This window comes from Staurois parvus, unplaced genomic scaffold (genome assembly GCF_062004578.1).
Source record: "Staurois parvus isolate SC_StPar_1 unplaced genomic scaffold, SC_StPar_1.0 ptg000371l, whole genome shotgun sequence".
NCBI classification, from domain to species: Eukaryota; Metazoa; Chordata; class Amphibia; order Anura; family Ranidae; genus Staurois; species Staurois parvus.
In genome coordinates, this window is record NW_028318167.1 from 2868364 (window position 1) to 2895146 (window position 26783).

Here is a 26783-nt window from a genome sequence, read left to right on the forward strand (position 1 = left end):
GCAGTCATGTTTATAAGAAACAAGTAAAATAATATATATATATATATATATATATATATATATATATACTGTATATACTGTGTGTGTGTATATATACAGTTGCAAGAAAAAGTATGTGAACCCCTTGGGATTATGTGGAGTTTTCCATGAATTGGGCATAAAATGTGCTCTGAACGTCATCTAAGTCACAACAATAGAAGAACACAGTCTGCTGAACATAATACTACACAAACATTAGATGTTGCCATGGTTTAATTGCACATAACATCTAAACATTCACAGTGCAGGGAGGAAAAAGTATGTGAACCTTTGGACTTAATAACTGGTTGACCCTCCTTTGGCAGCAATAACCTCAACCAAACGTTTCCTGTAGTTGCAGATCAGACCTGCACAACGATCTGGAGTCATTTTGGACCACTCCTCTTCACAAAACTGTTTCAGTGTAGCAATATTCTTGGGATGTCTGGTGTGAATCGCTCTCTTAAGGTCATGCCACAGCATTTCAATCGGGTTGAGGTCAGGACTCTGACTGGGCCACTCCAGAAGGCGTATTCTGTGCTGTTGCAGCCATTGTTTTGTTGAATGACTTGTATGCTTTGGGTCATTGTCCTGTTGCATCACCCATCCTCTGCGGAGCTTCAGTTGGCGGACAGATGGTCGTACGTTTTCCTGCAAAATGTCTTGATAAACTCTGGAATTCATTTTCCCATCAATGACAACAATCCATCCAGGCCCTGAGGCAGCAAAGCAGCCCCAAACCATGCTGCTCCCTCCGCCATGTTTTACAGTGGGGATGAGGTTTTGATGTTGGTGTGCTGTGCCTTTTTTTCTCCACACATAGTGTAGTGTGTTCTTCCCAAACAACTCAATCTTGGTTTCATCTGTCCACAGTATATTTTGCCAGTAGTGCCGTGGAACATCCAGGTGCTCTTTTGCAAACTTCAAACGTGCTGCAATCTTCTTTTTGGACAGCAATGGCTTCCTCCGTGGTGTCCTCCCATGTACTCCATTCTTGTTTAATGTTTTCCTTATTGTAGATGTGTCAACAAAAATGTTAGCATGTGCCAGAGATTTCTGTAGGTCTTTAGCTGACACTCTGGGATTCTTCTTTACCTCATGCAGCATTCTGCGCTGTGCTCTTGCAGTCATTTTTACAGGACGACCATGCCTAGGGAGAGTAGAAGCAGTGCTAAGCTTTCTCCATTTGTAGACAGTCTGTCTTACCGTGGACACATGAACATCAAGGCTTTTGGAGATACTTTTGTAACCCTTTCCAGCTTCATGCAAGTCAACAATTCTTGATCGTAGGTCTTCTGATAGCTCTTTTCTGCGAGGCATGGTTCACATCAGACAGTGCTTCTTGAAACCAGTAAACCCAAAACAGGTGTGTGTTTTTTAAGGGCAGGACAGCTGTCAGCAACACATCCAATATCATCACACTGATTGGAGTCAAGGTTGGCTCACTCCTGGCTCCAATTAGCTCTGGGAGAAGTCATTAAGCTAGGGCCTCACATACTTTTTCCTCCCTGCACTGTGAATGTTTACATGTTATGTGCAATTAAACCATGGCAACATCTAATGTTTGTGTAGTATTATGTTCAGCAGACTGTGTTCTTCTATTATTGTGACTTAGATGACGTTCAGAGCACATTTTATGCCCAATTCATGCAAAACTCCACGTAATCCCAAGGGGTTCACATACTTTTTCTTGCAACTGTATATATATATATGTATATATATATATATATATATATATATATATATATATATGGTCTCCTGTTCACATGTTTAGGCTTTGCTGCTTTTTTAAAAAAAAGCAAAATGTTTTTTTTACAGTGCTAAAGCTCAGACATTACCTCCATTCCTTCCTGCTTTGTTCAGACTGTTTTCGAATTGAATATTCAATTACACATAGGCAGTCACAAAGGAAAAAGCTACTATCATATCTTTTCTTTTGAAAACCAAAAAAGCTCTGAAAATCTGGTGTGATGGGCCTAAAAAGATTTTATGTAACTAACAGTTGAGTTATAGCCTGTATATACCCCTTCATTGTCAGACCATTTCAGTTTAAGGCGCTGTGATAGTTTGACTTATGATTACTTGGTCACGCAACACTGTACCCAAATTAATTTTATATAATTTTTAGACAGGTAGTGCTTTTCTTGATATTTAATAACCACTTATTTTTTATTTCATAGAGTATAAGGGTAACAAGGACAACGATGTTGGGAGAAAAAACTTATTCCCCTTACTTTTTTTATAAAACATATGAAATAAAAATACTAGAACAATACAAATGCTCCCAAAATAACCCCTTTTAAGAAAATAGACTCCCCGGGTGGTCTACTTTTTATTTGCCACAATGTTATTGGAAACAAAGAAACATGCCAGTATTGAGGAGGTTAAACTCATTAGAGACCTTACCAGAGTTTTCTGATGGTTTCGCCATTAGAAGTGTTGAAAGTTTTCTAGGGCTGGAAAAGTCTTAAAATGGTGATTAACTGGTGAGACAATTATGTTAGCTTTTTAGTTTAAACACCTGCCTAGACAACCCTATAAAAATGTAATTTACACAGTTGCAAATAGCTGGAGACTGTACTAGACTGTTATGAAGTCATTTGATTATATTTGTTCACAATAAATACTGAATAATGCACAACCCTGTTTTGGCAAAAGCAAAAATAATCTTTGCATACAAGCAAAAACTTGTATACAACTTTAGTTTTGGGCTGAATGGGGATCTCAAGTTTTTATTGCTGTTGTTGGTCATGATGGTGCCAGCTTTGTCACAGAAGAGGAAATATTCAAGAGAAACAGAAGCCACAACAAAATGCTAAACAAGGTTTCAACCTAGTTTCACCCTATGGATCAAAATCTAGCCTGTTCAGCAGGGACTGGATGAATTTAGATCAATGTATGGCCACTGTGGTTGGTACCAATTGACTTCTGTTCCACCACCCTGTCTGTATATTCTCACTCAATCAGCACCACTGGCAATAGGTTGCAACAATGATCTGTGTATGCTGATGGTTGGGAAGTCTCCCCACTGTCAGAATACAATGACACAGTGGGGAGGATTCCCCCATCAAAATTGAATGTATGGATGGGGGACTCAGGTCAGTTTTTTCATACAACTCACTGGTTGAATGAAAAAAATGGACCCATGTATGGCAAGCTTTTTACTTATTTCTCTTTACTTCCTGTCCCCTGATAGTATTATGATTGAACAGGAAGTGTAGGGGACTTTTCCCAAAATGGGTCACAGACCTCAACCAAAGTCTAACAGATGTTCCAACCTTTCCACTACCTACCCAAAGCAAAAATTGATTTTTCATTAAAGATCTGCATTCACTGTATATCACTGTGTGGCTAAAACTCCTTTCTTTAATTTCCTAACGTACGCTAGGTCTAGAGGTGTGTGCTGTGTTAGCCATCAACAAAAGTAGAAGTTTGGATGAGAGATAGGTTCAGACATGTTCATATGCACCTCTGAACCTACGTGACTGAGCTCTCCAGAATGCTTTGACCTGTAATGGGTCAATTATTTGCATCCAAGGCATTCCCTGCCCAAAAACATACATATATCCCCCTTGCAAAGCAGGAAATTCCTCAGCCAGATGGAATGATTGGCCTATTACAGGTGAAAGCTTCTTGGGTGGCAGAGCCATGCAGATTCACAAGTGCATTTGAACATGCCCAAACTCATCCCTAGTTTAGATTTAGTGTAGATGGCAGAACAACATGCACCGCTTCAAATCTCCCTGACCAGAGGTAGCTCTAGGCAGGGAATTCCAGCATGTCAGTTCTAGCTAAATAAGTATTTTTTTATGCAGAGTGACTTCATCAGTGTACAGCCTTCTGTTGATTTTTTGGGTTTAGAGTGATACTATTTATTGGTATAGACTGCAGTGCAAGCTTTCGAGGAACTACTCTAATCTACTCAAGAAACAGACATATGAAACCTGATTGTTTAAACAGGGTTTACCAATATAGTCTTTTCCAGTCTCACTTTTATACTGCTTCAAGTACATCACAAGTGCTTTGAGATCCCACAAGGGTTCAACACAATGTCTATTTTAAATACAGGTTATACCATTACTGAATTTAGCTGTAAAGGATTCCCATAGTCCAAGAAGTAGGTTAATGTGTGTCTGGATGACAGAGTTGTAGCTATCAATTGCTGAGGGCTTATTCAGGAAATGAGGCAGGACTGGTAACATCACTGCACATAAAAAAGATAATGGCATTGCATATAATGTTATAATGTCATAGCATAATGTGCACTAAACTGTAGCAATGACAGGGTCGTTATTGAGTACAGAAACAAAGCAAAGTTCAGTGACCATAGAAACCAAACAGAAAGTGCATTTCTCAAATTTAACATCAGCGTATTGATATATTAATTATTGTAGTTATTATATCTTAGAGGAGGAAGTGTGCTGTGAACTTGGGATTTTTTATTGTTTTTCTTGATGGAGGGTTTTCATTATTGTTGCATGCATAGATTTGATAATTAGATATATTTGTTTTGATTATTGTACTTTGTCTTATCAACTGCCTTGTTGCAGGTCCTATTTTCTTATAATGCTTAAATCCTATTTTTAAAGGAAACTTGTACTGAAGAAAGAGTATGTAGTACTACTCTGTAGTACTGGAGGCTACTGAATGAGCATGTCAGCCTGGCAAGTGGAGGAAGTCCCATTTACTGTCCTAGTGCTGACTTAAGCTATCTAAAGCATTATTGGTTGCTGTGGTTGCTTACCTTTTGTGTCAAATCTTCAGTTTTTGCACACATTATTAAGTAAGCCCGGTAGTAAGAATATTATTTCCTATCTAACATGAGCAAACCATCAAGCATGCATGTACATATATTATTAGGTATTAAACATTTTACCCAGGTATAGCATCGGTCCTTAAATAAAAACATAAATCATGATGTCTTATTTTAACCTGCAGCAAAGAGCTGTTAACAGTTGCCAACAATTCAAAGGATTCAAAAGTCAGAGCTGAGAACATTATAATTTACTCATTGTTTTCTTGGGTTTATTCTTTGCTAAAATTAGCAACATTGTACAAGGTGCAGTAATCCATGACAGCCAAATTACCCAATACTGAAATCACATTAGAAGAACTCTGATTGGTTGCTTTTGGATGCAAATGCATTGCACAACATTCTTTGCCTTATCAGGTCAGCTCAATAATGTTACATATTTAATTTAATTTTATTTGCTTTCTTAAACAGTTTATTTTCCCTTACAGAATTTCAGACTGTGTGGAAGGTTTAAAGTGTCCCTCTATTCTGAAATACCAAGGTGAATTTGAAGGAGTTTTGTTGGATGGGATCTGTATCTCATCAAATAATTAAGATATTGAAACTGGTGAACTCTACAGGTTATAAAGATGACTCACTTACAAGCTGGACTCAGTCAAGAGACGATAGAAAAAGCCCGATTGGAATTAAATGAGAATCCGGACACTTTACACCAGGATATCCAACAAGTTAGAGACATGATAATCACTAGACCAGATATTGGTTTTCTACGGACAGATGATGCGTTCATCTTAAGGTTTCTAAGAGCTAGGAAGTTCAACCAGATGGAAGCATTCCGACTTCTCGCCCAGTATTTCCAGTATCGTCAACTTAACTTGGACATGTTCAAAAACCTTAAAGCAGATGATCCTGGGATTAAAAGAGCTCTTATGGATGGCTTTCCAGGTGTGCTTGACACTCGTGACCACTATGGAAGGAAGATTCTTCTACTTTTTGCAGCCAACTGGGACCAGAGTAGGTAAATGTAGATAGTGTTTAAATATTTTCTTCTAATTTATATGTTAAAGGGAAGATGGCAAATAGTGAAAAAAGTCAGTAGGGATAGCGGAAATAATGTTCCTGATGTATACAGTAACTTAAATAAAGCATTAAAACATCCTGACAAGCTGCTAATACAGTAGTTTGTAAGCATTGACCTTTAACATTTGGGCCTGAGGCCTGTAGTATTTACATATATCTATACAATAGCAAATTGTGCTACTTTTCCCAGCCCTCAAGTCAAATAGAAAATAACACAGTTAATATTCATATATGAGGACTATTTTCCCTTTAGAGCATTTGTAATTCTGTTAAGCTGCTTTTCTGATTCAGGAAACCTGAAGGAGAGCAAAGAGAGATCCTGCACTATTTGAGACCTCTCTACAGACTGCACTGCACCTGAACAATACAGTCTGGCTCATGACCTGCCCCAGCTTTTGATTGGAATTAATAGGAACAGCAGCACACTCATAAAGTTATCACGCTGCTCGCTCCTTTTTTCAGTAAGTTCTCGGTATTAGATGGTCAGCATTGTGCAATAAATAGAGACACTTTGCTTACTCCTAGTATGAGTGCTGCTTTGCTTCCTCCTAGTATGAGGAAACTACTGAAGACTAGTCAGATTCAATAACTTTTATGTAAAATACATGTAATTATTTTCTAGTAAATTCCTGACTTGTTTACTTTGCTTTATATTTGCATGTTCAGCTTCAATGGCTAAATAATGTAGTGTAATACTATGTCCGGTACATTTGCTGAGTAGGTTTGCTTATCAATAATGAATCCATAAGTCATTATTGAATGTTGATATTAAATGACTCAATTGTTCTGGCTTGGGTTAGCAAACGTTTACTGAATCCTGGCTTTACTAAATGTAAATGTTTCCTGTAACAGCTGCATTCCTAGGAGGTTTGGGAACTGTTCACGTTATGTGTAGTGATTGCTCACTTGGCACCTGCCTCATATAGCCTGCTGATTGACAATATCCCTCCTCCCATCCTGCATGGCAGATATGTTGCTTCTTTGCTGGGCAATAGTATTAGGTAACAGACCTAAATGGTTCATGAGGGTCTTTGCATCACCAAAGTGACAACATGGGGTTAATTTACTAAAGTCAAATATACTGGTTACTGCAAGTGCTGTTGCTCTAGATCTAAAAGGAAGCTCTGAAATGAGGGGAAGCTCTGCTGGTTTTTATCATCTAATCATGTGCAAGCAAAAATGCTGTTTTTATTTTACTTGGTTGTGATTTGGTATACGGTACTTTGCAAAGTGAATCTTTACCTCATTTACTAAGCTCTGAAGCAAGCGCACTTGCAGTGCACGGTATATTTGCCTTTAGTAAATCAACCCCTTTGTATGCTGGCAGAGCCCAGTATGCAGAGCACCCCTGCATGTACTTCTAAGGCCAATGATTTGGTCTTTTGTTTACTTGCGCTTTTCTCAGAAAATCTAAGTTTATGGGAATGCTAAAGAAGAACAAATGCACCTGCAATAAATTCTCCAGACTTCAAAAGGGAGAAAAGCAGTTCTGAATCAAACCTCTTAGTTGAGTATTTGTGCTTTATCCAAACATATTCTTCAAGACTCCAGCGCTGTTCCTTGTACACCTCAATAAACCACGATCAATAATTTATCATATGGGTATTTTTCACCTACAATATTTTGCAACGTTGATAAAAACACCAAAAATCACAAACTTTGGATTTAAGAGAAGGGACACACCGCTGTAATGCACCAAGTTTTGTGGGCCATGAAGAATTGATACACAAAAAATGATTGATTAAAGCCTAACATCAACTTGCTCCAACTTTTGCCCAAACAAACCATTTCCTAATACATACGCACACTGTCAGCACTGTACGGGGACCTCTCGTCTGTGCAAAATTGAGTCAAGCTGATTGCTACTGAGCTGTTCAGAGGAATCCTTGTAATTTTATGAGTGAATACATGAATGAAGGCTTCCTCCACATGATTAAGGTAGAGTTTGTGACATCATTTACTCGCCTCGCCACTTTGGCCAATCAGCGGAAGTTTTGTATTCATTCATAAAAATGCAAGGCTTCCTGTGAATGGCTGAGCAGTGTTCAGCCCGACTCAATTTTGTTCCAGGAACAGGATGGGAACTCCGTGGACCATTACAATTGGAGAAAGTGCAGAGAAGCACATCCATACTGATAAGAGGCATGGAGGAGCTCAGCTATGAGGAAAGATAAGAGGAACTGAATTTATTCTCTCTTGAGAAGAGGAGATTAAGGGGGGATATCATCAACATGTATAAATACATCAGTGGTTCATATAGTGAACTCGGTGTAGAGTTATTCACAATGAGGTCATCACAGGGGACAAGGGGGCACTCTTTATGTCTGGAGGAAAAGAAATGTATCTCCAAATACAGAAAGAGCTGTGAAAATGTGGAATAGACTCCCTCAAGAGCTGGTTCTGGCCAGCTAAGTGGATTGCTTTCAAAAGGGCCTGGATTAGTTCCTAAATGCACATAATATAACTGGACACTAACATGTATGGCTTTTTTTCAGCGAGAGCATGGTGGAACACAGTTCCACCACCTCCAGCACTGAATGGGGTGCTGGGGATTTGCTGGAGGGTCTATTGTCGCTGGGGAAGATTATTTGCAGCTGAGGGGGTCTATTGTTGCTGGTGGGGGATCTATTTTTGCTGGGAGATCTTAGGTTGCTAAGGGGTCAATTGTTGCTGAGAAGGATTTATTGTTGAGGGAGGGGTTTATTGTTGCTGGCTTCTGGAGGGCTTACTGATCCTGGCTGTTGGGAGATCTGTTGTATTGTTACTGGTGTGGGGGGGTTATTGTTGCTGGGGAGATCCATTGTTGCTGGTGGGGGATCTATTGTTTCTTGTGGGTCAATTGTTTCTGGGAAGGATTTATTGTTGAGAGAGGGGTCTGTTGTTGCTGGCTTCTGGAGGGTTTACTGATGCTGGCTGTTGGGAGATCTATTGTATTGTTACTGGCAGGGGGGTTATTGTTGCTGGCGGGGGATGTATTGTTGCTAGGGGAATCTATTGTTTCACGGGGGATCTATTGTTGATGGGAGGGAATTACTGTTGTTGGGGGGATCTATTGTTGTTGGCTACAGGGGATTGTGCACGTAGTTGGGTAGGGGACGGAGACAAGGGTGACTCAGAAGGGGAATTATCTGCACATATTTTCTGAGAACAAATCCCTGCTAACATGTGTTTAGGTAAAGGTAAAGTTCATCTAGGGAATATCCAATTGCCCCTTGGGGCATCAGGAAGGAATTTGTTCCCCTGCTGGAGAAAATTGGATCATGCTTTGCTGGGGTTTTTTTTTTACTTCCTCTGGATCAACTGTGGGTATAGAATTGTGTATATAGGATTGTATATTAATTATATTATATTATATTAATTAGCTGAACTAGATGGACTTGTGTCTCTTTTCAACCAGGCTAACTATGTAACTATGTATCTGCTGGAACACTGTGTTGTATACTGTATGTAGCTGATGTAAGTATCACTAAAGTGCAGGGGCGGACTGACAACTCATGGGGCCTCCGGTCAATAGGGGATAATGGGGCCCCTGTGTCCTTGCCCAAACTCAAAAAAGCCTATGAAAAAGGTACCAGGGGCATCTCATGGGGCCCCATACTGACCCCGGGCCCTTGGGCAGTGCCTGAGTTTCCAAATGGTCAGTCCGCCCCTGCTAAAGTGATAGTGAAGCTGAAGTTAGGCTTTAAACCCACAAGTCTTCTTTTATACTAATTTTCCTTTGTTCTGCCTTTCCAAATGAACAAATTCAATAATTTACTGGTTGAATGTATAGTTTACTAGAGTAAAACACTTCTGGTAAATATAGAGTACATTTATTTAAAGAGGTCAATACATCAGACCAAAAAGGGAGAAATGAGGAGCAACTAGAGACTGAGGGATTTGGTTTCAAAAGAGGGACAGCCACTTCAAATGAGGACAGGGGGGTGCTGTGCTGCTATGACCTTCTAAAAGGATAGCATCAGAAAGCATGCTTTGAGATCTCTCTCGTCATACACAAGTGCCTGTTTAATTACACATTTATTAGCTGACCACTGAAGCGGATTATCAGCAAAGCTGAAGATCATTTGCATCTCTAACAAAAAAATTGCATTTTGCATGATGACCAGCTTTTAGGTTACATTACATCTCTGTGTATAATTGTGCTGCTTGCTGCATTTTTGGTTTGATTTCTAGCAAAACACACCTTCTATGGAGATGAATGGGAAGGCAGCAAAGTGCCTGAAAAACACTGCACCTAAAATGCACCGCATGAAAATTCAGAGTTGTCAATGTAGTCCCAGAGTAGGAGTTTACTAGCATGCTAAGCGTTTTTTTTAAAGTAGAAACAAACCAGTATCTTCCCCTCCCCCCACGGTGCAGCAACTCAGCAGAGATTTTATTGGTGGATTGTTCTTCTCCATTACCCTAGAGAAGAACAGAGACGTTACACGCCTTTCTTGAAGCTGATTGCTCTCCCTCACAATTGTGTGGCATAAAGAGTTCAATCACTATTTGTCCATGCGGTCACCTGCTGCTGATTGAATTGCAGGGTGGCAACTGACAATGTCCATTGTCATATCAAAGAAAGTGCAGCATATCAAGGCGCCTTTGTGACCTTACCCTAAATCTGTAATAACAAAGGGCTTATCCTTAGCCCATACGTAGCAATGGCATCATCTGCCCTTAAATAATTTAATATAATGCTGTAAATCTTTCCTCAGCTCTAGTCTTTATATTATGAGAATTGGTAATCCTGATAATGCCTGCTGGTTTATTGTGTATACTTTTTTAGACATGAAATCTGCAATCTTTTCATTTCAATGTTTTTACATATTTATTATGAGGTAAGTTGGTGGGTATTTTTGTGTTATTTTGTGGGATGATTGCTGGTAAAAAGCATGCCTTCTGTTATAAAATAAACTGCAGTGTTCTAAACAAAAAGTATAAGAAATCACAATAAATATCCCCCACTCACACTATTGAGATGAATTATGTAGAGAGCAATAAAATTTATAACACATTAATGTAAATTGTTCTGCTTCCACAATCTAAGCACTGAAAGTGTGTCCTCTATAACTGATCCAGTTATAGTGAGATAGCCTAATTTACAGTCTCAGTAATCTGGCAGACAGTGATGTGACCCAAATGACATTTTGCAGATCATAGAAAGCTTTAACCCCAAACTTGTGCAGATCATAACAAATGAACCTCAGATAGGTCAAAAATCATAGCTACAGCAGAATGCAGTATATGTGAAGAAATGAAGGCTAAAGCATGAAGAAGAAGGATGGGACTAACTATAGAGAGCATCTCCAAGCTATGGAGTGAGGTAGGGACAAAATAATTTAAGGCAAACAGGCAGTACATGTGTAACAGGATATAAATCACTACATCCACATTATAAATATGCTTGTGCAAACTAATGCCAATGTGTGCAAAAACAAAAATAATGATGATAATAATAATGTGCTATAGTGCACCAAAATTCATAGTACTTGAAACTGTTATTTAAAACAATTCTCTGCAATCTTTATATTACAGCTTGTTATCCTCTCTAAATCAAGTGGATCAAGGTTGAATTTCTCTGGAATCAGACTCAGCTTTTAGACCAGATTTAAACTAACATAACTAATAGGTTAAAATCGCTTGCGTCTATTTACAGATCAAATAGAATTTGGTCTTCCCTACTTTACAAACACCAACACTCAGAGGCAAGGAGAGATAACCAACAAACATGAAAACCATTACAATTTTTATTAAAACAATATTAAAAACACACCACAAATAAATAGCTGTGTGGTCTGTGCACAAGGAAACTAAGTCGATCAAATTGAGGAATGGGGAGTACCATTGGGATCATCACTTCAGGCTGTTCACAGTGATTTAGGAAAGGAGGAGTGGATGCATGGATATCATAGATTTACACAAATTTAAAGGATAGGTTCACCTTTCAAAAAAAAATAAATTCACATTTTTTTGCGTATTTACTATTTTTTAGGAGCCTAGATCGCTGGTGCCATGTAGGACTCCTGCAGACTGTCAGTGTAATCTGGCTGCCCCTACATCATATGGGCAGGCAGTTTGACACTGACAAGAAGAATCAGTTAACTACCACAGTCAGGGCTGAGGATACGGCGGTACCACCAGTCCTTCTGTACAGGGCCCAGGCCAGCAGGCGGGCCCAGGCAGCTGGGTGAATTGTATGTGTGCAGGGTGATTGGCACAGTGGGGGGGCAATATTTGGAATTGATCCTCTGTATGACTCTCTCTGCAGCATCTGAAAGCTGGATTCTTCTCCTCTCCCTCCCGCTGGTTTTTAGCTCCTGCAGAGAGAGCCCTACAGGGGAGCGGTTTCAGTAATTGCCCCCCCACGCCCACCATGCCGATCATCCTCCCTGTGTACATTTGATTCAACCAGCTGCCTGGGCCCCCACAGTGTCGGCTTCCCTCCTCTCCTTATATGCTACATTAACCAACCCCTTTCTTTCCTGAATGAACATAGTGAGTGATCAGTACTGATCATTTACTGTGTTCATTCATAACTGAAGCATAGTAAACTGTTTTTTTTTGGGGGGGGCCCTGTCAGGTTTTCTGTATGGGACCCCGTGGTTTTTAACAACAGCCCTGACCATAGTGCTCAACAGTGCAGTGGTAGCTCATTGAGAGCTACAAACTGACAGCCACAAAGGATGTCTGTACTTGTAGTTCATTCATTAACAGAACTCTGTGAATGAATGAGGCGGACATGTGGGTGGAGCCCCACACAGCCATGCTTTTTTCAAAAAGTGACAGCTGGTGCAGGGAACTTCACCATGTGTTCAGATGAGCACCTGCAGGAGCGAGAACATGTTAAAAACGGGTGGAACATGTAACATGTTCCCGAAGTTGAACTTATCATTCAAGAAGATTTATGTTTAATGTGCTTGATGTGTAGAGAATAACAAATTGGTGTAAGAAGATTGTGGTGGAGAATTTTGTTTTAAATTACGGTTTCAAGTAATATCACAAACTTTGTAGCACTCTAGCACTTTATTATTATCATTAAGCGCTGCACAAACTGCTGGCGGTATATAAATCCTGTATAATAATAATAATAGTAATCATTTATTGCTGTTTGTTTGAACAGATTGGCGTTTGTATGCACAAGCATAATTATGGTGTGGTAGTATACTCTAGATCAGAGTGAAAAACCCTACGTGTTGTAAATTCATGGCTCTGCACATAATTGACCAATAAAGTAGGTGGGAGATTTTTATTGTATTTTCTTATACTATTTCTTTGTTTAGAGCGCTGCACTTTATTTTATTTTGTAAAAGTTTCTTTCGCTTTGTGCTGGTGCTTTCATTTTATTATTGTAACATAGGGAGTGCGTTCAAGGAACTGTTTTGAGATATTCAGCATACCTTATGCTATTGTTATTATTTTTACTGGATTTGATTAGAATTTTATTTTTCTAAATGTGATGTATTTCATATGAAGAAGCATATTGAAAAGTGTCAAGCAGTCCAATTTGCCCTTGTGTGGGCATTTAAAGCGTTTCTTCACCGTCAGGGGCGGACTGACCATTTGGAAACTTGGGCACTGCCCGAGGGCCTAGGGTCAGTAGGGGGCCCCATGAGATGCCCTGGTACCTTTTTCATAGGCTTTTTTGAGTTTGGGCAAGGACACAGGGGCCCCATTATCACCTATTGCCCGGGGGCCCCATGAGTTGTCAGTCCGCCCCTGTTCACCGTAAAAAAAAAAATTAAAAGTCAGCAGGTACAAATCCTGTAGCTGCTGACTTTTAATAAAAGGGCACTTACCTGTCCAAGGATCCAGCGCCAACCTAACCAGAACCAGTTCTTAACTGGTCTTCAGGTTCCCACGCCAGCATCTTTAGTGTGGGAAGCCAACTTTGACAGATTGCAGCTTCACACCCAGCTTCCTACATGAGATGCGCTGTGCTTTGTGAATGGGCCCACAGCTTTCTGGGACCTGTGATGTGTCTCAGAAGGCTGTGGACAAAGAGAGGGGGCCTGAACTTCCACTCGGCTAGGTGACCTGAGTAGAAGTGGGTGCGAGTACCTGTCAAAGCTACCCACCCCCCCCAAAAAAAATGATCTGCCAAATGTGGTAGAGGAGGACTTAAAGCAGAACTTTCCTTTTTGGGTGATTTTTTGCTTTAAAATTTAGGTCGATTATGGGCTAATGGGGTCAATATCTGTCCTGTGTAAGACTACCCTAGGACATTTGTAGACATTGATGAATGATGGATGACTATCGTTGCTTATGTGTTCTACAGTCCAAACAAAATATGCACACAGCAGAACCAGAAAGGTATTTTCTTTATCATGAGATTAAAAACAATGTACATGAGTGCAGTATACCCCAAACATAAACAATCTGGGTTAGATATAGCAAAGTATATTCAATAAACAAATTAAGATTATCACAGTAATAATTGATACAAATATCAGTAACAGAGCTTTAGAAGATATATGAAGCATAAGGGTCTACAGTACAGTTTGCTGTGCTACCAGGGTCAGTAGGAGTGGTTGTGAGTCACAACAAAACAAACATATCTATGTACTGTATATTTCTGAAGGGACTTTCAATCAAAGGTAAACATTTACAAATGGTGGAATGATGTTGACTAGCTGTAGTGCTACCATCCTAAGGAGCCGCTGGATTTTTGGGTCCCCCGTATTCCTGCACAGCCATGCGACATGCATTTTCAGTAGACACACAAAGTCAGAAATCCAGTCCAGGGGCTTGCGTTTGTTGTTTTATTGAGCGGAAAACAACTTGGATAGGGATAAAGGATTATGGGATGTCCAACTTGACTTGGTGAGGACAACTTTCTGCAAAATGTACAAGAAAAATGGATCCTGGACTGTACTCCCACTGGAGTGGTATCAGTCTCTAAAGGATCATTAGCAATGTTACTTTAAGGAGCACTAGGTCCCCTTGAATAAACTTTCAAAGCCCACGTTAGCAATACCAGCAGCCCACCTGCTTGCCTTGAAGACTGTCCCAGAGCAAGGTATTTAGGTAGCTGTGACACTGATCTAATGAAAGCTTGTTGGATATTGCATCTAGCAGCCCTCCCCTATGTAGGCCCTGGGGATGTAGAGGTACTCATACTGACCCTTGTATACTGCTGCTATGGATGAGAATGCTTCCAGAACTTTGGCTGTGCTAGTCTTCAGAAAGGTAGGCAGGCTGTCCCCTTCTTTAGACCGCAGAGTAGTAGAGATCCCTCTTTCCAGCTTCCTTCCCTTCCTTCTCCTTTTGCCTGGAGGCAGATCCCTCCTTCTCCGGGGTCCCCACCCGGACCTTACGATCCTCAGTACTCCATCTTCCACCCAGTCACCAGACTCCTCTTGCTGGCTAGGCGCTTTCATATTTATAGTCCCATCTCACCACATTGCCAGGCCTCCTATCTGGGATTGGTCATAGACATGCAGATCACCACCTCTTTGCCTCCACCCACTAGCTTCTAGAATCTTCTGGAAACTTCCATAAATAAAGGGAGGTACCAGAGGCCTGACCTGTAGAACCCTCCAGCCTAAAGCAAAGTAAATCCAAAAACAATTCCCCAGACTCACCTCATTACTATGAGCTAAATGCAGAATTTCAGGGAAGGTATAGAAAAATACTTCTTCTTAAAGACTTGGGGTTTCATGGTTTCAGAATACTGTTTTCGGAATGACATTTGTTGGTAGTTAGTCCAAAACTCTGAAGTAGGCCTTGTTTACACTTGCATTGGACTCTGAAAAGCGATTTGACTTGGATCATTTTTTCAGAGAGCAGGACAGAATCAGGCATTCATGAATTGATACTGCCACCTCCACCTGTTTTTTTTTTACAGTTGAGCAGTGCTTTTGAGTGGGAATATTGTACTGCAACCACAAGGCCCTATTCACTTGAATGGGTCACATTCGCCTGTAGTACTGCCCAGGAAACATGTCAGGTAGGGTATCATTTTTCAATGGCCACCAAGCATAACATATGTGGCATGTATTCAACTTCATCTGTTATTCTAAGGAGTGTGGTCAGGAAAACTAGAAAACTATAGGTCAGCCAGCTATTTTTTACTGCCCCACCCAATGCAAGTGTATACAAGCCCTTAAAGCTTCACTGAATCTAAAAACAAAAATGTATTATTATATGGCTTGCCAATCATTGATGTAGTGGCTGCATTAGTATTCTTTTTTCCAATTTTATTCCTTTTTTCTTTTGGTGATCAGCCAGTAAGACACACCCTGTCTTAGGGTGGCTACATTCACTCCCCTGCTGTATCTATTGAGGAGCAATATAGCTACCCTTGTTCAGCAGCACTGTCAATCATTGGAGAGTGTAGTTTTAGATGGACTGGTAGATTTAGATGAACTTTACATAAGTGACTAAGAATTTAAAACCCAACTCCATCTAACACCTTGTAACAATAGCAATTTTTTTTCCCTTTGGGAATAAAAGCTGGCAATTATAAGCAGTGTTAAATGGTTTGTCTCCACCCTCTAATTGCCACCGTTGCTAGACAGCTTGTTCTGTTAAAGGAAATTGAACAACAACAGACTTACTGACCGGATCACCAGGATAAATGGTGTTACAAGGGGAATCAGAAAAACAAAGACTGATCTATTAATGCTACTGACAGACAGTATCATATATTGTATGTCATTTTTTTATTTGGGCCATAGCTACACTTTAAGGAAGCCAAATAATAAATATATTGTATCAACAGGTAAAGGAAATATACAAAGTGTGGTGACAATCTGAGTAACTTTAAGCAAGATAAGAAAAAAAAGAAACTTTAGTTCAGTAATGTGTTCATTAAAGCCATTCAAGTGGAACTATGGGCAAGATAAAGACTTTCATCTAAGATAAAAGAGTTTTTGTTTTTCTGTGTTCCACCTGTAACAGTGTTTATTACCTGTTGATCCTGCCAGTAGATTTAACATTTCTTCACCTTAAAACAGATCAAGTTGTCCAGCAAAAGTTTCTGTTACAGGTGTTGGAACAAATATAACACTGATAGGGGTACTTACAACAGTCAACTTTTATTCACATGTTTTTTGTTTTCAAAAGAAAAAAAAACTGTTATTGTAGCTACTTTTTAAGTTTTAACTGAAGTTAGACTTTAATTTGACTTTTACGTAAAGTCAGTTTAAAGTTACGTGTCCATCTAAGACGACCCTGTCAAGGGGACAACATTGCTGTGTGATTTCATTGCATAATGAACAATAATGTCACCCAATTAAAGGAAAGGAAAAGCTCCTTAGGAGCTTCATCCTCTTGCACCCTCGTAGCCTATCTACTGGTTGATTTGGCCTACAGCTGCACTCAAACCATTACCAACCCATCAACATCTACCAAATGATTGATAATCTTTTGCAAAATTTATTGACTCAAATGTTCAGGGCATAGAGGGCTGGTGTACAGAATATACAAAAACAGCAAAAATTCCTTCACTCTGTAATATCTTCTTACCTATGTCACAGGCCAAGAGTGAACTCTTTTGCCTTCTTTACAAGCTAGTTTAGAACAGACAGTTCAGATGGACAGCTTTATTTAGGTATAGCCCTTCCCACAGGCTAGTTGTGGACCTTTAACCTGACAATCGACAATCATACTAAGTAAAAGGCTTGGAAAGCATGAACCTCTCTAGAAATACCCTCCCCAGGAACTACATCCTCTCAAGGCCAGGAGGCAAAGATGCTTCTGGAAAGTCTCCTTAAGTATTTATACCCTTGCCCAGCATGCATCAACGGATGAAACAGACAAATCATAATAAAAATGTATAACTCCTTATATTGTATCTTGTCACTTTAACTGTGGGAGAACACTGTCCAGTAGTTGCCAGAAGCAATTAATATCCTAGGCTTAGGGGAAAGCTGACAAACTCAGATATCAATAGAATTCAAAGCTCAGGCTGGCTACAACCTAGCGGCAACATGGAAGATAGAATAGGGATAGTCCAGCTTAAGTCAGTATTAAACCCGAAAGCAGACATTTATTTTATTGCAACTTACTAATTCTTAGATGTGATAGCTGCATTTGATTTCTTTTTTTATGTTTTTTTTCTTTATTTTCACCTGGTGTGTTATTTTTAAACTTACTTTAACACACCAAACTTTCCAGAAAAAGTAGCAATTAGGGGGTTGAGACAAATTATTTAACACTGACAGGTACAATGGTCAACTTTTATTGATTTATGTAAAGCCTTTATCCCAAAAGGAAAAAAATATTCTCTCCCCAGACTGACAATACTGCTATGAAAAGGTGTCCGCTTTACTACTTCATCCAGAATGTAGATACTCTAAGACAGGAAGCATGTTACTGGTTGGATTACTAGGTGAAAAAGGAAAAAAACACCCTAAAATTAGAAAACTAATGCAGCCACCACATCTACAGATTGGTAAACTGCAATATATTACATTTTGGATTTGTTTTTCAAAGAATATTTTTATTTTATATATCTCAGCCATCCAGAGTAGACAACGCTGTACAGTCATGAATACAAAATCCAATATGTAAAGCATACAGTGCTGTGAAAATGTATTTGCCCCCTTTCAGATTTTTTTAATTTTTTGCATATTTGTCACACTCAGGGGTGGACTGACAACTCATGGGGGCCCATCGGGCAATAGGGGATCATGGGGCCCCTGTGTCCTTGCCCAGACCCAAAAAAGCCTATTTAAAAGCCAATGAAAGGTACCAGGGGCAACTCATGGGGCCCCCTACTGACCCCGGCCCTCGGGCAGTGCCCGAGTGCTCGAATGTTTAGTCCGCCACTGGTCACACTTAAATGATTCAGATCATCGAACAAATTTTAGTATTGCACAAAGATAACCCAAGTAAATACAAAATACAGTTTTTAAATGATGATTTAATTTATTAAAGAATAAGTTCAGCTCTGGGAACATGTTACATGTTCCATGCAATTTTAGGCAGTGTTCTGTGTATGAATGGATTACAAGTCCCGACAGTACTAGCGGCTGTTGGTTTGTATTTCTCAATTAACTGCCACATCACTGTGAGAGCTGTGGTAGTTCATTGAGTCTTCCTGTAAGAAGTATCAGTTTTCCTGTACAGATGTATGAGCAAGCAGATAAACAATAGACCTGCATGGCACCAGTGACCTGCTGATCACTGAAGCAATGCTTTACAGGCTTCTACTACAAAAAACATACCTCCCAACTTTCTGAGATGGGAATGAGGGATACCTACTAGCAGTGGTGTATTTAGGTTTTGTGCTGCCCTAGCAAAAGTATGTAGGCATAGGAAACATCCCCCTGCCACACCCCCCTTAACCGCCTCTCACCATATAGTAATATGACGGACGCAAGGTGGTTCTCTCGTTCTGGAAGGACGTCATATGACATACTCCCATTCTAACCACGCATGCGCGGCTACCGGAGCGCGCGGCGCAGCAATCGGCGGTGATCTGTGTCCCTTGGACACAGCGGATCACCGATCCACGGAAAGAGCCGAAGATTTTGGCTCAGTCATGTGATCAGCTGTTCCAATCACAGCTGATCACATGTAAACAGGGAATTGCCGGTTATTGGCATTTCTCTCCCCATGAGCTGTCACGCTGACAGCTTGTGAGAAGAGGAGAGCCAGTAATCGGCATTCCTCGGAGGGGACATGTACACTGATCAACAGGGCACTGATGATCAGTGTGCCCTGATGATCTGTGTAGCCCCAGCTGTGCCACTGGTCAGTGTCCATCAGTGCCAGCTCTCAGTGCTCATCCATGCCACCTGCCAGTGCCACATCAGTGCCACATCAATGCCACATATCAGTGTCCATCTGAGCTGCCTTTCAGTGTCACCCATCAGTGCCAGTCAGTGTCACCTATCAATGCCAGTCAGTGCCACCTATCAGTGCCAGTCAATGCCACCTATCAGTGTCAGTCAGTGCCCCCTATCAGTGTGCACCAGTGCCGCATATCAGTGCCCATCAGTGTTGCCTATCAGTGCCAGTCAGTGCCACCTATCAGTGCCACCTATCAGTGCCACCTATCAGTGCTGCCTTTCAGTGCCCATCAGTGATGCCTGTCAATGCCCATCAGTGCCACCTACCTGTGCCTCCTCATCAGTGCCCATCAGTGCCACCTTTCAGTGTCCATCAGTGCAGCATATCAGTGCCCATCACTGCAGCCTCATTAGCGCACATCAGTGAAGGAGAAAAATCACTTATTTACAAAGTTTTATAACAAAAACTAAGAAAAAACTTTTTTTTTTTCAAAATTTTCAGTGGTTTTTGGTTTGTTTAAGAAAAAAAAACACAGAGGTGATTAAATATCACACAAATAAAGCTCTGTCACAAAAAAATGATAAAAATTTCATATGGGTACAGTGTAGCATGACCGCGCAATTGTCATTCAAAATGCAACTGAAAGCTGGAAATTGGCCTGGGCAGGGAGGGGGTATAAGTGCCCTGTAGGCTAGTGGTTAAAGGAGAATGGTACAGGGAAAAAAATGTTAGATTAAACTGACAAGTGCATTTTTACCACTGCTATTCCTTTATATTGGCTTTTGAATTTTACAAATGCAACAATTTAGTAACTGGATGAAAGGTTTAGCACTGTGAAAAACATTTTGATAACTAAGTAGTGCATTTTATAAAACCAAAATTAGGGACAAATGAGGAGGAATGAAGGACAGAGGGACTTTGTCCTGAATGAGGGACAGTCCCTCAAAATTAGGGACAGTTGCAAGCTATGCAAAAAAATAAATAAATGTACATTTTCTACCTGAAAAAAATGTGCATTTATTATCTTTGTAGAAAGGTGAACTTTAAGGAAAAAAACTGCCCAAACCTACCTGGCCATACAGGAAAAAAGAAATTGCTCCCTAAACCTAATAACTGGTTGTTGCACCCTTGACAGCAACAACTGCAATCAAGCATTTGCGATAACTGGCAATATGTCTTTCACATCATTGTGGAGGAAGTTGGCCCACTCTTTTTTGCAGAATTGTTTTAATTCAGCCACATTGGAGGGTTTTTGAGCATGAATGGCCTGTTTAAGGTCATGCCACAGCATCTCAATTGGATTTAAATCCAGACTTTCACTAGGTCTCTCCAAAACCTTAATTTTTTTTTGCGCCATTCAGAGGTGGACTTGCTGGTGTGTTTTAGATAATTGTCCTGCTGCATAACCCAAGTGCACTTGAGCTTGAGGTCACAAACGGATGGGCTGTGCATTCTCCTTCAGGATTTTCTAGTAGTGCAGAATTCATGGTTCCATCAATTATGGCAAGTCGTCCAGGTCCTGAAGCTGCAAAGCAGCCCTGAGCTATCACACTACCACCACCATGTTTGACTGATGGTATGATGTACTTATTATGAAATGCTGTGTTAGTTTTATGCCAGATGTAACAGGACGCACACCTTTCAAAAAGCTCAACTTTTGTCTCATCAGTCCACAGAATATTTGCCCAAAAGTCTTGGGGATTATCAAGATGTTTTTTGGCAAATGGGAGATAAGCCTTTGTGTTTTTTTGGTCAGCAGTGGCTTTTGTCTTGGAACTCTCCTATGGTTGCCATTTTTACCCAGTCTCTTTCTTACTGTTGAATCATGAACACTGACCTTAACTGAGATAAATGAGGCCTGCAGTTCTTTACATATTGTTCTGGGTTCTTTTATGACCTCCTGGATGAATCATCATTGTGCTTTTGGAGTAACTTTAGTAGGCTTGCCACTCCTGGAAAGGTTCACCACTGTTCCAAGTTTACTCCATTTGTGGATAATGGCTCTCACCATGGTTTTGCTGGAGTCCCAAAGCCTTAGAATGGCTTTGCAACCCTTTCCAGACTGATACATGCTGACTACTTTGTTTCTCATCTGTTCTTGAATTTCTTTAGCTCATGGCATGATGTGTTGTTTTTTTTAGATATTTTAGCTTGCTTCACTTTGTCAGACAGCTTCTATTTAAGTGATTCCTTGATACAAAAGGTCTGGCAGTTATCAGGCCTGGGTGTGACAAATGAAATTACCTTTCACAGGCAAGTTTGGACAGTTTTTTTCTCTTAAAAAAATGAAATCATCATTAAAAAACTGCAATTTGTATTTACTCGAGTTATCTCTGTGTAATATTAACATTTGTTTGATTCTCTGAATCATTTAAGTGTAACAAATATGCAAAAAAAAAATCAGGATGGAGGCAAATACTTTTTCACAGCACTGTACAATTGTGTTTTTGGCAAGTACAAGTAGAAAATGTCTTTACGATAATACAATTCTCCACTACTCCACTACATTTTTGGATTTGATACTACAGGGCCTCTACACTCTCCCCCTACTCAAAAAGATGTTGTCCTCAAATGCTAAATTAAAAAAATACTTTTGTTTCTGAAACTTTATTATCCTGTTTACAATTGAACAAGGAAGGCAACTTAGGGAACAGCAAAGGATTGGGCTACAAAGTGCATGTGAAGTTTCACATGTTAATGCAAAAAAGGTTCAAGGGTATTGACTACATTTCCCAAAGAACAATGACTAAATGCTGCTAATCCCAAACAGACAATCAGTGACAGGTACTCTTTGATACTATAGAGCAACATTACATCACATGGTAAATAACGTCCTCATTAAACAATGCAAATAAGATTCTCCAGTTGCTCCACCTGCAAAAGAGTATAAAAAAAACAGCAATGCAGCAATTAATTTCTGAAGCTCCTTTCTCACAAAAATGATACTCTGATACTCCAAAGCACTCACTTTATGGTAATAGCATTACAAGTGGTAAACGTCCATCCCAAACTACAAAACAGTATACATCTTTTACACAAGTCCTTGTATGCAATACTTGTAGTTTTGTAGAAATAGCGTGGTTAGTGGCTTGACCAGGAAGATCTGACCTGGGAAAAGAACTTTATTTAAATAATTACAGACTATATACACATATAAATGGAGCACAAAAGTCCCATTGTATGCAAAGTCCTCAGGTTCATCTAATCACTTGCTAAAGTGATAAAGGGTTTTCACCATAACAGTTGCAAGTTTAATTTTTGCTACTGGCAGCTCAGGAACAAAATAGCCAGCAGTTTTTCATTCAAAAACATGACAGCATGAGAAGGTACTAGTGAATCAGGGGGCAAGGGCCAGCAGTCTTTCAAACCAGAAGCAAAGTAGCACTTCTGATTCAGAGTTCAACAGTCTCCTTCCAGCAGCAAAGAACAGGTGAATACATTTCCTACAGGAAAACAACATCTCTCTAGTTGGTTGGTCCACACAAACTATTTAAAGTACAATATAACATGGAGATCACCTTTAACTTTACTGCTATCATAAGGGACTAACAAGCCCCCTATGTGATAGCATGGGCAGGTGACAGCTTCTTCTTTTATAGACATCAGGGATCTTTTAGACCCCTATTGTCCTCCCTACCCCTCACTTCAGCCAGTCAACTACAGGACCAGGTTTGACAGCTCTGAATCTGAAAATGCTTGTGGACTGAGCATTTCCAGGCTCATTAATCGCAGAGCAGAACAGGGAAAACTGTTCTCTGATCTAATTCCACTCTCCATTCTGACACCAGTTACAATGAACCATGGCATACAGCGCTGGGGGTTGGGGGCAGTGGTGTATTTAGATTTTGTGCTGCCCTAGGCAAAACAAAAATTGTCTGACACCACGGACACTAACCAACACTCCCCCCCATAGAACCTGACAATGACCAACAACACCCCTGCCCCCCATCTGGGAGAGCCTTATATTACCCTCTTCTGGCAATAGATAGAAATACACCCATCTTCACAGCTTTGAACATCCCGGGGAACGAGAGTCAGGCTGTACATACACCATCAAGCAGCCTGCAGCCTCTCTCGGATCCCACCTGGTTCCCATGGCACATGTGTCCCTTCTTGTGGGGGGAGGTGCTGCCCCCCTGAAAAATGCCGCCCTAGGCAAGTGCCTTGTTTGCCTTGTGGTAAATACGCCCCTGGTTGGGGGGGTGTAGTATCTTGATAATACCGTAAATATGATCAGGTTGTTTTACAGCCTTTCCACTCCCTTTTCCTGGATGGCTGGGAATCCTGAGACTAAAGAAAACAAATACCAAGCTTAAGGCTACTGCCCCATAAGACTGTTTTAATCACTTGAAGTCAAAATATATAAAAATATATATATATGGCTTGTGGACAGCAAGTGGTTAAAGTATACGCCAAGCCAGAAATGTTTTTTTACTACTATTGATGTTGGAGAGATTTACCTCACTTCCTTTCCCGCTGGCAAAGGGTCCTTTCACATGGGCATTCTGTTTTTCTCATCAGTTCAGTCACGTTTTTTCAAAGAAAAAACGGATCAGTTCACATCAGTTTTTCATCAGCTCACATCCATTTTTCATCAATTTACATCTGTTTTTCATCCGTTTTCTACATCCTTTACCAATACAAAAACAGATGCAAAAATTTACTGTATGCCCATTTACATCCATTTACACCCATTTTTCGTCCGTTTACATCTATTTTTCGCCTATTCTGGGGGGTTTTTACAAAAGAAAAATAGGGTTTTCTTCTGTTAAAAAAAAGCATGTTAATGGATGGAAACATTAGCAGATGTAAATAGATGATCATCCACTAGTCCATAGAAATATGGCCAAATGAAAAATGGACATACGGAACGCCCGTGTGAAAGGACCCAAAGTGAAGAAAACTGCAGCAGGGATACAAACAGCAATCTTACAGGATAGATTGTTAGGTACCTTCACTTTATCTGGTAAAATGTTGTCAGCAGGACAGGAAGTGAGGGTAAATCTCTCTAATGGAGCCTCTAACAGTTATAAAAATTAGACAGGAGGTCTAATTCTTCCAACTCTACCGAAAGAAAAAATGTTTTGGCCAGACTAACTGTACATATGAAAAAGTTTTGGCTACAGTTTCAATTGAATACATTTGGATAATCTGAAAAAAACATGATGATATGTTGATAGTCTATGTTTGCATGTTTTAAACAGATATTTTAATGATTACTAAGTTAGTAGAACAAATAAATGAGTTAGGTAGATTTTTCTCTCATAGAGTCACACGGTGTTGTTCACCAGATGGGGTTACCATAGCAATTCAGCTTGAAAGATAAGCATCTCTATCCTAATCAAATACACATACAGTATTTAGCCTTAGGGATTAATGTCCATGGCACATAATTAGAATTCTTCAAAGGATCACTTATATATATACAGTTTTGCTGATAAAAGGTTTTTCTGCAAAGAAGCCCAAATTCCCTAAGATGACATACACTGGAAATGTTACCCTAAATGATATTTTTATTGATTAGTACAGCTGATGTACATCGTCAAGTGTATTATCAGTGAGATAGTGTAAGTGATTTCTAAATCAATTATTGGAGTTTCATATAAATGCTTCATGGTATGTGTCAACTTTAACAAGAATCAATGTGTATTTTTATAGCAGAGATGATTCTACACAAATTAGAGACAAGACACTTAAAAAGACACAGTCTTGGGTAGCAGTATTATTTTTAAAATGAAAAAGAATATCAAGAAACAATGGTTTAAATTGGTTGAGTTTTTTGGCAATAAAATAAACATATATATTGTATTTTATTGCTCCATTGTAAATTCAAAGTCTTCTAACCGGTTACAAAAACAGCCATGATCAGCCACTGAACTGCTTTGTATTATGTTGTCTCTATAAAGATAATGCATGAAAATGAAAACAACTAGACATTATGAACCAAAACAGATGTTCTATTTGTTTCAGCAATACTAAAGGCAAAACTTTCTTATTTTTTAAATTGGGGATATGGTAAGGGAAAGTTATAACCCCTACCGGTTTATTTTTGCACTCTTTCTAATTGGGGACATTTCCCTTGACTTCCTTTTCCACAACCAAAACAGTGTGGGAGGAAATTCCTCCAATTGAGCAATCCCTGGTTGTCACCAGGTTTACCAGAACTAATATCCCTATTGGAAGATTTGCCATCTAATGCTGGTCTGGTTGGCACCCAAAATGTGGGATTTTCTTTCATTTTCACTTTTGATGATAACAGTAAACAGGACAAATAGAGAGGATGAATCTCCCTAACGCATAGACAGCAATAAAAACAGGTGTCCCCATTCCTCTCCACTCTATCCAAAACAGTAAAAAAATAACGTTTTGCCTTTAGTTATACTGTACTTTTTTTACGCTTTAGAGTACTATGCATCAACATTCAGTAGACAGAGCAATCACTGATATGAGTCCAAACGTTTCTTTATAATAGACTGTTGAACACTGTAGAAGAAACATGATGTTTCTAGAGTATAACCTATACCAGGAAGAATAGAGAAAATTTAGTGGTTGTGGGAGAACGGACAAGTTACCTGTATATTATTACCTGTATATTTTGCAAAGGCTTATGGGTGTCCCTCTGTATTTGACGAGGTAGGTTGTCTTCCTTTCATATTTTGATGCCACATCCTGTAGTGAGCATGTTTAGTCAATAAACATTCTCCACAGGCATTAATGTACCAAGAAATGAAAGGGTTAGCTTGTCTTAAAAAAAATACTCCACGCAGTCCATGAACACCATTCCATAATTCTAATAATAAACTAATCGGATTTTAGAAATATGCATTTATGCTCTTACCATACCTGTAGGCCATTTGTGCAGGCCTGCCCTAAACACTTCTCATAGTTTCACAGCTCCATCCTGCCCTCTTCCCTAGGGCCAACCATTAGAATGAGAGCCCCCCTAACAATACAGAAGCAAGTTCCATCCTTTTGAGCCTTACACATGCACATTGTGCTCTCTGCTGAGTGAATGAGCTCAGCGGCTGCAACAGGAGAGGAAGCTTTACAGCTGCCGAGATCATCTGCAGTGACAAGAGATAGCGCATGTACAGGGCTCTCATTTGCTCAGCAGAGAACACAGTGTGCATGTGCGAGGCTCCTGTACTGTTAAGGGGCACTAATGGCCGGTCCCTCTTAGAGAAGACTGGATGGTGCTGTGAAAAGTTTT

The 26783-nt window shown here is 39.8% G+C and overlaps 1 protein-coding gene across 2 annotated transcripts in view; it reads left to right on the top strand.

Moving 5' to 3' along the window:
• CLVS1 (clavesin 1) overlaps nucleotides 1–26783 on the top strand; it is a 154452-nt gene that overhangs the window by 20918 nt on the left and 106751 nt on the right. For both annotated transcript variants that reach the window (XM_089685316.1, XM_089685315.1), the window contains one exon: nucleotides 5260–5789. In XM_089685316.1, coding sequence (XP_089541442.1) covers nucleotides 5401–5789 — 389 coding nt within the window. In that variant the 5' untranslated portion in view covers nucleotides 5260–5400. The remainder of the gene's footprint in view (nucleotides 1–5259; nucleotides 5790–26783) is intronic.